This window comes from Colias croceus, chromosome 23 (assembly GCF_905220415.1).
Source record: "Colias croceus chromosome 23, ilColCroc2.1".
NCBI lineage: Eukaryota > Metazoa > Arthropoda > Insecta > Lepidoptera > Pieridae > Colias > Colias croceus.
Window position 1 is genome coordinate 5778537 of NC_059559.1, and position 16043 is coordinate 5794579.

General features: G+C 34.0%; 1 protein-coding gene across 1 annotated transcript in view; it reads right to left on the reverse strand.

Annotated features, from left to right (window-relative positions):
• Positions 1–3310: 3310 nt before the first annotated feature.
• Positions 3311–16043, reverse strand: part of LOC123702315 (1-phosphatidylinositol 4,5-bisphosphate phosphodiesterase epsilon-1-like) — a 181197-nt gene continuing 168464 nt past the window's right edge. Inside the window, exons 32-43 of the mRNA XM_045650030.1 lie at positions 14537–14756; positions 12195–12319; positions 11615–11822; positions 10926–11137; positions 8832–8961; positions 8372–8448; positions 7774–7870; positions 6866–6986; positions 6023–6119; positions 5245–5341; positions 4204–4323; positions 3311–3422 (exon numbers count right to left, since the gene is read on the reverse strand). Of these exons, the coding sequence (XP_045505986.1) occupies positions 4213–4323; positions 5245–5341; positions 6023–6119; positions 6866–6986; positions 7774–7870; positions 8372–8448; positions 8832–8961; positions 10926–11137; positions 11615–11822; positions 12195–12319; positions 14537–14756 (1495 nt within the window). The 3' untranslated portion in view covers positions 3311–3422; positions 4204–4212. The remainder of the gene's footprint in view (positions 3423–4203; positions 4324–5244; positions 5342–6022; positions 6120–6865; positions 6987–7773; positions 7871–8371; positions 8449–8831; positions 8962–10925; positions 11138–11614; positions 11823–12194; positions 12320–14536; positions 14757–16043) is intronic.

Here is a 16043-nt window from a genome sequence, read left to right on the forward strand (position 1 = left end):
GTAGGAATCGAACCCACGACCTCTGGCTTGGAAGGCAGGGCCAATCGTTGTCGTCTATAGGAATTATCTAAACTAATACAATAGTGAATAGAGGCATTTTTTAAGTAGGTAGGAATTTAATAAATATAGGTAAATAAAATAATACAACTGTACGGTTTAATAAATTTGTATTTTTGTCATAAAATATATTTCGAACTGCGAACATAGTATCAGAAAATAGATAAAATGACATAGAAATATGAAACATTGTCGTGTCAACATATGAAACAGTGTAACATTGGTTCTAATTCAGTCCGTTTACATCACGACCACACGATATCGTACACCGCCTATGGGTTTTAACGGTAACATAATATATAAATTATGCAAGTTACCTACGTCAAATTATAAACATTACATAGATTTAATATTTATTGAAATACAAAGATCATAAAATGTATAATATAATTTGTTGTCACAAAATTGTAGCGTCAATTAAATATCGTAACGAAGTCGTGTCGTGACAATGTAAACGAACTATAGCTGCTTTAAACAGATAACATAATTATTAATCTAACTAAATATCTACACACGGCGAATTTTATACAAATAATAAAATAAAATTATATCCCTGTTTAACACTATTCTCGCTGTAGAATGAAAGAGATAAAACATTATTGTTTAATCTAAGCCTTTAATTTCATTATACTTGGGGATATAGAACCTTTTTAAAAAGAAAAAAAAATTGAATGGAAAAATTACCGCCTTTTGAAATAATCTTAGCATTGGTCCATTACATATTATGTGATAAATAATTTACAAAGGAACTTAATTTTTAACATCAATAAATTATACATTTATTTTTAACCATTAATGTTTTAACTTATTTTCTAATAAAAAATGCTCAATATTGCCATTGTACGTACATATTTTTTATTAGAAAACAAGTGAAACAAACTATAATAATTTAATTAGTATAAAATTTACGATAATATTATAAATTCAACTTTTGATAAATATGCCGTTTGATTAGGGCGCGTGTCCATCGTACGAGTGTCCAAATGAATACGTACCTTTATATTTCTCTATACTAATATCTAAATATTAAAATCTCACTATAAAGGCCCGTTCATACGAGCACCGCGTCAGACGACCGTTCCGTATGAAAGTTGGAATCGAACTGATTTTTTGTATGAATCGTCAATCGTCTGAAGTTTTTTATAATTTTTTTTTGTATAAGTAGCAAAGGGTTGTTGAATTTACTACGATATGTGATTCATTTATATATTTTTAGAGTTTATTTTACCGTTTGACTTGTCCTTTAAGGGGCAGATGCATTTAAAATATTATGTATAATATTAAGTATGACGTATTTAATTAAGGGTTGGTGGAATTTACTACGATATGTCCCATGCTCCATTTGAATATACTATGGATCGAACCCAGGACCTTATTATATTATGCTATAACCAATGTGCTATGGGGTCGAATAACTAAGGTTACATCATTTGTAGGATATATTTTGTTTTTATTTTACAAATTTTATCGAATTTGGTATACTTGATGGTAAAGAAAAATAAGTCGCATTTTAATACATTTAAAAGTTTACAAAAAATGTTTTTATTTTCAAGGGAACGATTAAAAAATTAAAAGTCCTATAAAGGGTTGTTACCTAAAAATATTTTATGTACATTTATATTTACGTCAAATACATATAATTATATAAAATTTTAATTATCAAATATTTTCCATCGATAGAGCTTCCTTACAATGCTTGGTAGAAAAAAAAACTATAAAATACTTTTTTTTTAATTGCCTCGTATAGTAATAACTTAACGGTTTTAAACTCGGTTTAAATTTGACACTCAATCATCTTCACTTAATATTTTCTTAAAATCCTGTTCATTATCATCCAAAATATCTTCAACATCATCGAGAGAAGTTTGATTCTTTCTTTTCTCACTTTTATTCCTTCCTTCATTTTCTTCTAAGCTCTCGTCAATAATTTCCAATCTGGACCTTGAGAAAAATCTATGTAATGACTCCAATTTATCCAAAGCCCTTTCATTTCTCTCTGATTTTTCCGTTAAAGACATTTTATCGGATATAGAGTCATCTGTTGTTGAAGTAGACTTATCCACTCTCAATACTTTAGGTTTTATTATCAAACTCGGAGGTAAATCGGGAATATTTCTCAAATCGACTAAGCTCTGCGACTTCATACTTGGACTCAAGTCGAATTCTCGACTAAAATCTTCAGTCGAGGGACCAGAACTATCTTCTAGATGTTTTGCTACTTTATCTTCTATGTATTTAAGTAGATCTTCCGCTAATTCTCTTGCTTGTGTCAATTTATCTTGAGATTGTTGTCTTTCAAGTCGTGAATATTCTTCGTCCTCTTCCAAAATGTCTGATAATTCGACGCTGTACGGTAAACTGTACTGTATTGGTTTGGTATAAGAGTTAAAATTGTCCAAATCCTCTTGGTCACTCATTGTATCATCGACCATTTTCAATTCGCACACACGTAGTATGGCTTCTTCGAAAATGTCTTCCAAATCTGTTTTTATATGACTCAAGTCGACTACGGTTTCGGAAATACGTCGACTCGATTTGCTAGAACGGTCTTCGCCTTTATCTATGACTGTGTCTTGAGTCTGTAGCGTGGAATCAGATTTAGTTTTACTCATATCACTGAAAGTTTCAAATTTGCTTATCGTCATGTCGGATTTGGATTTTTCCGAAAGCGATGGAGTAAGCGATTTATCTTTTTCTCTATTGTAATTATCCATGAATTTGAAGAGCATTTCGACTAATGTTTCATTTTCTTCTGGTGTCTCGTCTATGTACTTTAAGTTTTTGACATTAATGTCAGATTCTGATAGACTCATGCCCTTCATGTTTATTTCTATGATTGGCTTCTCCCATTTTTCATCTGTTCCAAAAAGGAACTCCATTAACGTGATTTTCTTTTCATTTGTTTCTTCAACGCCACTAGTAGCTAAGAATTCTATGAGGGTTTCCATTTTTTGCTCCAATTCTGTATTAACTTTGGCCGGCACGTATATTTCTTCTTTGCTAGCTTCAGTTTTGAAACAACTGCTGCCTTTCCTGTCTTCCTTTTGACTTTTCACGATCGTAAAGAAGAAATCTATTAAATTCGCTATCCTATCAGTGCCTTCTTCGTCATCTGAACTTAAATCTGATTCTTCTTTGACAAGCGGACATCTTTTTTCTTCGAACTTCTTTGAGAAAACCGTTTCTTGAAGCACTTGGAGTAAATCTCTGGCGAGTTTTACAGGTGATTTGCTTTCGATTGTCTCATAAGTTTGTGTGGATCGTCGTCTGTCCTTGTCTATCCTGAAGAAATCCCATAGTGAACCCAACTCGGAGGAAAGAGATGCACGATGGTTCGCCAGACTCGTGCCGAGTCGGCGGAAGACCTGTAAAGGAAATATAAGATATATAATAAAGTATTTTTGTTTGTTTGTACTTGATACTTTTCCTACTATATCAATTACCTGTTACACTAAAAAAATAAACTTTTTCTGAAATTATTACAGTCATGTAATAATTTCTTGAAGTGAAACTTCTTTAGGCGCGTTGAGAGTAAAATTTCAAAGTCGCGTCATGGCAATATCTTCACGTCATGGAGTAAGGCGACGATTTTGGTATTTTTGTATCTTGCCATAGAAGTTTCACTTCTGACACTGTGCTCTGTACACTTGGTCTTTTTTATATTTTATTCTTAACACTTTTCATGCAATATTTCTTACTAGCCCTTTTATTCTTAGTAAAAATAAAAGTTTTTTTTTATTAATTTTATTCCATTGTCTTATTATCACAGTCAAAATATTTCTTTACTATATATATACTACTAGCTTACCGCCCGCGGCTTCGCCCGCTTTTTCTTAAACGATTTGAGATTTAAACTATCCTATCTCTCAAGTTGGATCGAACTGCACATGGTGTGCGAACTTTATTATAATCGGTTAAGTGGTTTAGGAGTCCATTGAGGACAAACATTGTGACACGAGATTACATATACATACTAGTGGTCCGCCCCGGCTTCGCCCGTGGTACCTACATGTTTAAACTATCCTATCTCTCAAGTTGGATCCAACTGCACATGGTGTGCGAACTTTATTATAATCGTTTAAGTGGTTTAGGAGTTCATTGAGGACAAACATGGTGACACGAGATTTATATATATTAAGATATTACCTGCCACACTCAGGACCGCCAAGCGCGTAATTTCCGTAAGGAGACTCTCTTGAAGCGCGCCATTTGTGCCGCGAGAGCTTCCGCTGCGAGCGAACTGCCGGCCTCGCCTTCGGATTGGGCCTGGAGATATACATACATACAAAATAATAATAGTTTAAAAAAACTAAAAAACACGTTTTTTATAGAAAACCGAACTAAAAAATAGAAAATATCAAATTAGTGTATTGTCATCGGTCCTCAATAAATCTACAAAGTTTGAACGAAATCTGGCCGTTTAAAGTGGGTCAGAATCGCGCCCAAAGAAGTCGGTTACAAACATACAAACATACAGGTGAAGCTAATATAAAGCGTGTAAAAATGTGTGCGTGTACTAGTACACACGTAAGAAGCGAAACTTCTTTATGACCTTATTTTTCAAAAAATAATTTACTTTATGCAACGCGTGGTAGGGATTAAAAAAGATGGCGCGTAACGAAAGAATGTTACTCTAAATTTTTGTCCAACCCCGATAAAGAAGTTTCACTTCAAAAAATGAATAAAATTTGATAAGCTACTAAAATCTACATATATATATATAAATGAAACCCGTTCCGCGTTGTCACGGCATCACGCGTGAACGGGTGGACCGATTTCGATAATTCTTTTTTTTTATATTCCTTGAAGTATAAGAATAAATCTGAGAATTATAAAAACATAATAGCTGCCCTGGCTAAAGTAAGGGTATAAAATAGATGGTGGCTGACTCTCAACCAATAAGCACACAAAATTTCATGAAAATCGGTCCAGCCGTATCGGAGGAGTATGGTAACTAACATTGTGACACGAGAATTTTATATACTTACTAGCAGTCCGCCCCGGCTTCGCCCGTGGTACATGTTTACGTTTTCTCTTCTTAAGAACCATCCTCGTACTTCAAAGAATATTATAAAAAAAGAATTATCGATATCGGTCCAGCCGTTCGCGCGTGATGCCGTGACCAAGGGTAATAAGGGTTCATTTTTATATAAAGAGATTATATTATTGAAGAAGAGATGTACTTACATCTCTAGAACCAGATCGTTTCTGCAAAAATCTGATGTCTCTATCCGAATGACCTTTTGACCGCCCGATACCTTTGCTCAAAGGGTTTGAAACTCTCCTGCAAAATAGAATTAAATTAATAATGGTGATAATTTATTTAAAAAAAAATGTGTGCTAGTACTAGTGTACACACGTAAGAAGTGAAACTTCTTTATGACCTTATTTTTCAAAAAATAATTTACTATATGCAACTTTACAGAAATACGTCGAATCACGCGTGGTAGGGATAAGAAAAAGATGGCGCGTAACGGAAAAATGTCACGCGTAACGAAAAAATGTTACACTAAATTTTTTTCCAACCCCGATAAAGAAGTTTCACTTCAATAACTCTAATGCCAATTTATAAATTAATATATTATATATGCATTATTCTTTCCACCATCTAAACATACACCATTATTGATTAATTATTCACTTCTTACGTGTGTATACTAGTACACGCACACATATTTGTGTTATAATATTGTTTTAGTATTAAAAAAGTATTTTTTTCTTTCTTTCTATCCAACTATCCATAATATTAAATATCATAATATAAAAAAACTAGCTTACCGCCCGCGGCTTCGTCCGCTTTGTCTAAAACCTAATAAATTATATACTAAAATCTTTCTCTTGAATCACTCTATCTATTAAAAAAACCGCATCAAAATCCGTTGCGTAGTTTTAAAGATTTAAGCATACAAAGGGACATAGGGACAGAGAAAGCGACTTTGTTTTATACTATGTAGTGATAACATACCGACAATGTGTGGGGTCGCTATAAGCAGTTTGTACGGGGGTCTTTTCGACCCCCTCGTGTGACGTCATACTACTCACGAGGGGGAACCCTGTAGTACCTGAAAAAAAAAATAATTTTCATAATCCATACATTAATATTATAAATGCGAAAGTAACTCTGTCTGTCTGTCTTTTACTCAATCACGCCTTAACTACTGAACCAATTTGCATGAAATTTGGTATAGAGATATTTTGATATCCGAGAAAGGACATAGGCTACTTTTTACCCCGGGACATAGGATAGGTTTTGTCACGGAAATCCCACGGGAACGGGAACTAAAGTAAGGCCAACGAGAAGCGATACAAAAGGTTTCGCCTAAAAAACAACTGTGGCGTTGACAATCTAATATCTATCTCTTTCCATCTTGTGCCTTTGTCGTAATGTCTCGTTCTCCGGCAAAAACATAACAACGTCAAGACGGATTCGCTAACACTCGGGCAGCAATTTTATAATTTTAATTATATTATGTATTTTAAAGTATTTTATGATTCAGAAAAATATTATTATTCGCGTTATTTAATTTAAATCTACATTATACAATAATTCAAATTACGATAAAAATTATACAAATGGAGTATTCTTTTTGGTATTATTACAATTTGCCGGATATTTTTTAAAACTACATATATAAATACAACTTTGAAAAAGTTACGCACCCCTGCAATTCTCAATGACCTTCCATGTGTTTTGTTTACATTTGGTATCGCTTCTCGTTGGCCGTATTTTATGCAGGTTTTTCTTTGACTGCGCGGGCGAAACTGCGGGTGAAAATCTAGTTTTAAATAAATATGTATGTATGCTCACTTGCTATCGCCCCTCGTGTAATGCTAAGCCCGCGCTGTATCCTCGCGAAGGCCGCTCTATGTTTTGCCGGCGGAACTCCTCGCTCTTGGAGAACAAAACGACCCAGGGTTTTCCAATTTGCCTGGAATATACAATAAAAATATATTAATTTTAATAAAGAATAAAATTATATTAATTTTAGTTCAAAAAAAGATTTATCTATACTATAAAAATGTGTTGGTAAGCGCATAACTCGAGAACGGCTGAACCGATTTCGTTAATTCTTTTTTTATAACAATCCTTGAAGTACGAGGATGGTTCTTACGGAGAGAAAACGTAAACATGTACCACGGGCGAAGCCGGGGCGGACTTCTAGTAAACAATAAAAAAATATTAATTTTAATTTTTAATATAAAATAAGATTCATAATATTATGTTTGAATAAATAAGGGTTAGGGCCACCAACAATAGTCATCGGTGCCTAGAGATAGCCACTTCTACTACATACTATAAAACAAAGTCGCTTTCTCTGTCCCTATGTCCCTTTGTATCATTGTATGCTGAAATCTTTAAAACTACGCAACGGATTTTGATGCGATTTCTTTAATAGATAGAGTGATTCAAGAGGAAGGTTTTAGTTTATAATTTATTAGGTTTTAGACAAAGCGGACGAAGCCGCGGGCGGTAAGCTAGTAACATAATATTTTTCTAAATTTTGTTATAGCTGCGCCCCGCGGTTTCACCCGCATTGCTCCGCTCCTGTTGTTCTTAGCGTAATGATAAAAAGCCTTCCTCAATAAATGGGCTATTTAACACAGAAAGACTTTTTCAAACCGGAAGTAGTTCTTGATATTAGCGTGTTCAAATAAACAAACTCTTCAGCTCTATAATATTAGTATAGATAAATGTTTTTTACATAATAATATTACCTGTGCAGTATACACAATCTCATCGTCAGCTAATGCTCTATGCTGAGGCCCCGAATTCGCTCGTCCACCCCATTCTAATTCTTCTACTAAGACAAATCTGAAAAACAATATCAATACTATAAAATATTATGTTTTAATTATGAAGAAATAAAAAAAAAAAACATAAAAAAAATATGTGCGTGTACACACGTAAGAAGTGAAACTTCTTTATGACCTTATTTTTCAAAAAATAATTTACTATATGCAACTTTACAGAAATACGTCGAATCACGCGTGGTAGGGATAAGAAAAAGATGGCGCGTAACGGAAAAATGTCACGCGTAACGGAAAAAATGTTACACTAAATTTTTTTCCAACCCCGATAAAGAAGTTTCACTCCAATAAGCAAGTAAAATATTACACTCCCAATCGCCTATTAAAACTTATCACGCAGCATTAATGTTCAGGCGCGGATATTATGAACATTATTAGCACTAAACGGCTGAACAGATTTCGATAAAATTTCTTACATAGAACATAAATTTCACATAAATATTATATATTATTTTTAAATAACAAAAATGACAAATGTTTATTATAATTTAATATAAAATTTTACCTTTTAGGATCATCAGTACACCTTGCCTTAGTCAATGCTTGATAAATAACATAAGAAGCAGTCGCTGTAAGGGGGACCTGCAAAAAAAAAATACTTATATGAATAAAAAAAAATTATTGAGTAAAAAAGGAAAAATATACTTATATTTATATGAATAAAACAATATTTTATTGAGTAAAATGTAACTTAATGCTGGTGAAAGTGTGAGAATTTTTGTGAGTTAGTGAGTGAGTAAGTGATAATTTTCTAATCTTTGTTATAGCGGTATCATCACTTCTGTTCATTTTTTGACTAAGTAGTGAGAGAGAATTAGCATATTTTTTCTATTTAAGGATTACTGAGGGACTAAAGTGTATTTGTAAGTAAATGAGTTTGTTTATTTTTTTAACCGACTTCAAAAAAAAGGAGGAGGTTATCAATTCGACAAGTATATTTTTTTTTTCGAAACGTTTTAACTCACCTTCAATATAGCATATGGTATTTCATGGCAAACATTATGAACGCACACTAGGAAACTGTCCGCGGGTTTCCTCGCTTCCTCTTGTGATTCTTCATCAGATGGTAAAGATTGAGTTTTTTCTGACGTTGAACTGAAAAATGAGAAAAAAATCCGGTTGAATTTATATTTTTGGTTTTATCGCACTCAAATGCTTTATAAATATAAATCTATAAAGAATAGAAATATTGGCGCGAAAGGATGCGGGTTCGAGTCCCGCGTCGTGATCGAATTTTTTCTATTCTTTATAAATTTATATAAATCCGGTTTCCATTCATTGCTAGTACAAGCACACCCCGGACACTCCATAAAAAATTATCGTTTTGACAGTCACACTGTAGAGACTGCAAATGTGTGTGTTAACGCTTTATGGTTGGCACATTTGTGACTAACGTAAAAAAAAAATTCGCGTTTTTCTGATGAAATACATCCGTAAACAAGCACAATATCTAACCATTTTCTACGAAAAACGATAATCACAAATCCAAAATAATAAAATTATCAATCTTCGTTGCGTATCATCCTTGTAGAAAAATGCGGACCATTTTCAGGCTGATCGTGCGGGGTGAAGTAAGTGTTTAATTTTGGCGGGAGGCGGAGAGTGTCCGTTCTGTAGCGTTTAGCTACTATTATGTTATTCTGTGGTACAACTTAAATGTGTGAAGTCCCATGTCCCATAGTGGGGTAAGGGGCAGATGCATTATACATCTGTTTCACTGATCGATTTTCTTTAGAGACAAGTAGGTGATCAGCCTTCTGTATCCTAACAGACCGATACATTTTTTTTCTTCGTCTCCACCGGGAATCGAACCCAGGACCCCTCGGTTCTACGCTCACGCGTCAACCACTGTACCAAGGAGGCGGTAAATATTGTAGTTTATAGTAAAAAACTTTATGTAGCTAAAATGATTAGGTAACCTGTTGTCTGTTTTGGGCTATATACAGGGTGTCCCATCGTCGGTATACTAAGCTCAAAGGAGTATATAGTTTTGCATATGCTGAGTACGTAAAAAATAGGTACTTATAAAATTCCAGACGCATTTTTTTTCAAATTGATGAATTCTTAAAACTCTATGTGTACACCCCTAACAAGCAACCCACCCTATTTTGCCACCCGCACGTGAGTTGTTATTTAAGAGCGAAGCCGTATATGCCGGCCGGCTGCGCGAAGCTAGAGAAGAAAACATGGATTTGGAGCAAAAAATAGGAAAAAATTTTGACTCAATTTTGTTGTTTAAGTATTTTTTACGTGATCAGTGTATGCATAATTACAAGCCCCTTCGAGCTTCGAATACCACCCTGCAGTGGGACACCCTGTATAGAGAAGGAACTTGGTTAAAAAAATATTATTTTTATGTTTTACAGGCAACCGAGCTGGTGGTTGGCCTGATAGTAAGCACTAAGCGATCAATATAGGTAGGGCCTTTGCGAATGCAATCAAGGAAATAAATTTGATCTACAGGGTGACTGGTAAGACGTCAGACGCATTTTGACAGGAGCTTCTTCTCATGAAACTGAACAACTTTTGTTCTACAACTTTGCTGAATTCGTAGAAAAAATTTGGACTTTTTTTGGAAATCGGTCAGCTGATTAGCGAAGTTTCCTTACAAAGTCCAATTTTTTTTACGAATTCAGCAAAGTTGTAGAACAAAAGTTGTTCAGTTTCATGAGTAGAAGCTCCTGTCTAAATTCGTCTAACGTCTTACCTTTCACCTGGTATAATGCAGACTCAAACAAACTCAAACTTAAACATTTATTTATTCAATTAGACTTCTTCTAGACGCACTTTGAAGGGGCAAGTACCCGCTGTGTTGGGGCAAATGAGGGCACTTTCTCACTTCAAGCACAATTTTGTATATTTTTTTCCTCAATTAAAACTCACCGTATACTAGTCAACCAGGCCCTACTACTGGGGTCATCGCCATCTTGCCCCGGGCAGTGACGTCATTCGCAGGACCCTCTCGTGTGGGGCAAGTACCCGCTGTGTTGGGGCAAATGAGGGCACTTTCTCATTTGAAGCAACATTTTGTATGTTTTTTTTCCTCAATTAAAACTCACCGTATACTAGTCAACCAGGCCCTACTACTGGGGTCATCGCCGACCCTCTTCAGCACCAATCTTGCCCCGGGCCGTGACGTCACTCGCAGGACCCTCTCGTGTGGGGCAAGTACCCGCTGTGTTGGGGCACGGGAGGGCACTTCTTCTACGAGGACATAACTGCCCCGGGCTGAACGGCAGACGCCAGCTTTTGTGAGGCATTGCGCTATTGCCTGGAAAATTATAAATTGTATTTTATCATCTAGTATTCAATTATAATGGGTTCGATATGTAACTAACTTATCAGTTATAATAAGTTGTAATTGTATTGATATTTTTCACGACAATTGTCATAAATATTTAAAGAAATTTGTTTTAATTTTGTTTATTTTTTCTGCTTCGTCTTTCTTTTAGTGACTTTACTCAAATCTAATTATGTAGCATGCTGTGTTATCCTATAATAGTTAGTCACAATTGTCAAAATGTTTAATAGTAACATGTACCTTAGTTTTAAGTACAGGTGTTGGATGACCTTAATAAATAAATAAATAAATAGTAGTATCATGTATAAACCTTCTATATCAAACTGTTTATTCATTCATTCATTCACATACACATTACAATATTATTCATCTTATTCACATAAGTATACATCGATCGAATGACCCATTAATTCACTCACACTCACACTCACTCACTCACCAACTCACCTCATTAGCAGTAGTATCGTGCGTAACCTTCAGTATCGAGTACGGCTCGCTCATAACAACCGCGTGTACGACAACAAAGTGTATCTTTCGTTTTTGCGCGGGGGAAGTGGGTTCGATGTCCAATCGACAACTTTCGCCGGCTAATTCTTCTGTGCAGCGAGAGAATATGAGAAGGGACGCCATGTTTAGTGGCTGGTTCGTTGGGGAGCTAAAATAAAAACTGTGTGATTAAATTGACAGCTAAAAGGTAAGAATTAAATGTTGAGGTTGGTTAGCGACATACAAGAGAAGTGGTTGTTACATCAAATAAGTGATGCATAAAGACTTTGAGTAGTTAAATTGCGAAGAACCAAGGCGTCCTGGGTTCGATTCCCTGTGGAGACAAGAAAAAAATGTCTCGGTCTGGCAGTACACAGTAAGCTGACCTACTTGTCCCTAAAGAAAATCGATCAGTGAACAGATGTATAATGCATCTGCCCCTTACCCCACTATGGGACACGGGACTTCACTAATAAGTATAGATACAAAGTAAGGCCAAAATTCGACAAAAAAACTATAACTACTATTTAAAATATCTCACCGTAATCTCACATGTCGATATCCAGGACGCAAGCAAAGCAGCGGTATCACACGCTGCGAGAGCATGTAGTTAGTATCTGCGTCGTAAACTTCGAATCTAACGAACGCTAGTTCTGGGAAGTTCACCTGGAAATATACATATAATTATAAAAAGGTCATAATATTCCGTCATATTCGCGTTGGACAGGACATATGTTTAGAGAAAGTAGAGAGAAATGGACTAAGTTAGTAACAGAATGGTATCCAAGAGATACCAAAAGGAATAGAGGTAGACAAAGCAAAAGATGAGAAGATGAATTTAAGAAAATAGCCGGTGCTGTATGGACCCGCTTAGCAACAGATAGAAATACATGGAAATCTTTAGAGGAGTCCTTTGTCGACAGACAAGCTGTTCCTTATAAACATCCTGTTGCCGATATTATAAATAAAAATTAGTATAAGTAGAATTAACTTAGTTTTTAAGAAATTGGCATGTAATAATTTTTCTTAAGGCCGTGTACGCGGTCCGTGCGCTGTTTGGCTCAAATATGTGATTTTTCAAACCAGATTGTCCATCAACCACTTATCTTACAACATATGATACATTAAGAGTTTTTTTCAATTAATACAGTATTTGTGAATACCATCAAGATAACTGAGCCGATGATTACTTGATTTCACTTTTAGTGTCAATTTCGAAGCTAAAAATATCTGAAATTGCTGACAGATCTAACACACATTTTTTTTAACTAACTGCAAAAATCCTTATTAAAATAGTTAGTTAAAAGATTTTTTTATTTTGGACTCCTAACTTACGAAATTAAAATCCGAACAATGTGAATTTTTTTAGAAATTATAGTCGACAAAATGATTATTTTCACCAAGATATTTGACTTAGTCGAATATAATTTATACATATTGCAATAAAAGAACGTCTTACTTATAAGATTAAATTTAAAAAATCAACTAAGGTACCTCTATTATTTTTCTACAAATTTTTTTAAAGTACTATAAAACACTGCGCGCGACCCGATTAAAATCAGTCGGCAGCGAGTCTTCCCAGAGAGAGGACATGTTGCTCGGCGCTCTCCTGTGGACCTATGCTGTTCATAGTAAAAGGATAGCGCAAGCCGCGATCTATCGTAATAGATCGCGGAGATTTTGACTTGCGTTAAATTGAATAAGCCCTCTTAAGAAAACAGCAATAAAGGCTATTTTATTTATTATTCTTATTTAATATTCCGTAATTGAGTATTTGAATAATTTTTTTTTTGTGCTAAATGGAAAGATTATAATATATTAGTTTTATAACAAAACTATTTTTTTTAAATTTTTTTTGCAATAATTCAAAAGTTATTTCAAAATAAAAATTAGTCTTTGAATCCAGTACCGAAAACACACCCACGACTCCTGAAACGTCATCCGGACGCGTGTGACGTCATAATGTTAGTTTTCACACATTGCAGTTGATAGAAAAACGTATACAACTAAAACATTTTGACGTCACATCTATGGTGACCAGCCATGGCGCGTTTATAGTCACGTGATTTTAATTTAAATTTCATCAATTTTTAATTGCTTATAATTAATTGAAAAAAAATTTTTTTGGAGTTTTTTGCATTAAATATCACTATTATTTATAATAAGGTTTAAAATACATAAAAAAATCAATATTTTTTTTTATTCAAATACTCAATTTAAATGTAGATTAAACTTTAGTTCTTAATAATGTCTACAAAAATCGGTAAAAAATAACTTTATGTCTGAAAAGTATTTTTTTTTCTCTTCCTTGATTTTTTTTAAATTCCAACCAATCAAATACATTTAAATTATGAAACCATCCTACACATTGAACTGGGATATTTTATGCCTTTCTAGTTTTCTGCCTGTTTTGCTCGCGTGTTCAAAAAAATGAACAGTAACTGTCTGTTTAGCGCCATCTATCAGAATTTATGAATTTCAGAGTGATTCGGTACATACCTAACGGATCTTCTCATCGTCTTAGATCCAGAATTAGAAAAATACACTTAATATAGTTAATTAGATGAACCATCATCATTTCAAAGGCTGATTTTAATATTATTATGAATTTATATATAAAAAAAAAAAAACATCTGCCACCATATATCTGCTTATCAGCTTACAAACAGATGGGGGTATATTTTTCTAATGACCATCATGAGAATGGGGATATATTACTGCTGTAAAAAGTAGCTTATATTATTCTCTATATTCCTAACTATCCCGAGATACAAAACAAAACATATTATAATATCACTGCGTGGTCACATGAAAGGAAAACAATCAGACAGACAAATAAATACAATTTCGCATTTACAATATGATTAATTTCCCTAATCCCACCTTAAAATTAAACGTCTCATTCCATATAGGATTCAGCGCGTTCCGTCTGGCCACTTTCGTCTTTATCTTCCTACAATCAGTTGGAACTCCAAGCACTTCGACCTCCACATACGCGTTGTAGAACGAATACACGTTCTCAGCGACATATTGCCCCGATATAACGGCCAGCGTGAGGTGGGCAGCGTGGATCCCATCGAACTCTTTGTCCATGGGATTGAAGCTGGAATTTTAAACTATTAATTTAGGAAATAAATTTAAAAATATCATATACAGGGTGTCCCACTTTCGGTATACTACGCTCAAAGGAGGTTATAGTTTTTCATACGCTGAATACGTAAAAAATACTTATAAAATTCCAGACGCATTTTTTTTTCGGATAGATGAATTCTTAAAACTCTATGTGTTTTATTTATTCACCCCAAGCAACACACCCAAATTTGCCGCCCGCACGTGAGATATCGTTTAAGATTATATTTTTATAGACAAAATGCTCACATTTGTGAAGCGGTATATGCCGGCTGCGCGAAGCTAGAGAAGGAAACATAGATTTAAATTAAAAAAAGCAAAGAAAAATTAGAAAAAATTAGCAAAAAAAAATTTAACGTTATTTTGTTGTTTAAGTATTTTTTTTACGTGATCAGTGTATGCAAAACTATAAGTCCCTTCGCGCTTAGTATACCAATAGTGGGACACCCTGAAGATCATAAATTTTAGTAAAAAAGCTTGAATAACATCGAACACCTTTTGTAGGTATGCGATTGAAGCTGAAATTTAAACTTAATTGTACACAATTTGAATCCCATCAAATCAATTAAACATTTCTACTGGAAATTGGTTTTTTAATTAATTTGTTAAACGTTTCTATATAACGGGATATCATTACAACAAAAAAATATCATAACTAGCACACAACTTGAATCCCATCAAATTAAATACGCTATTAAAACTAGTACATGAATGTCTAGCTAACTTGAAAGTAGTATTTATCTGAATATCTATTACACTAATAAGATAAAAAAAAAATGTATGCGTGTACTAGTGTACACACGTAAGAAGTAAAACTTCTTTATGACCTTATTTTCAAAAAATAATTTACTATATGCAACTTTGTTTTTAGAAATAGTAGTTTGTTTAAAACATCCTCTCAACTAAACTCGAGATCACGAAGGGATCCGAATAAATTAATTTTACGAGAGAACCCTTGTATCGTCAAATACAGGGAAAGTTGCGTGGGGATGGCCGTTAAAATATTCAATCATCTGCCAAATAACTTAAAGACGTGTAATGATTATAAATTTAGAAAACATCTTCTTATTTGGCTTAATGAAAAAAACTTCTATACCATAAAGGAGTTCATGGAAAGTTCAACCCGAACAGACCATTAACTCCTTTATGGTACCTAATTATTTTTGCATGTTTGTATTGGCTGAACATGTTTGTGCTTTATTAATATAATTGTATCACCATTCACCATTGAATACCATGTTTAAAGCAAAATAAAGATTTT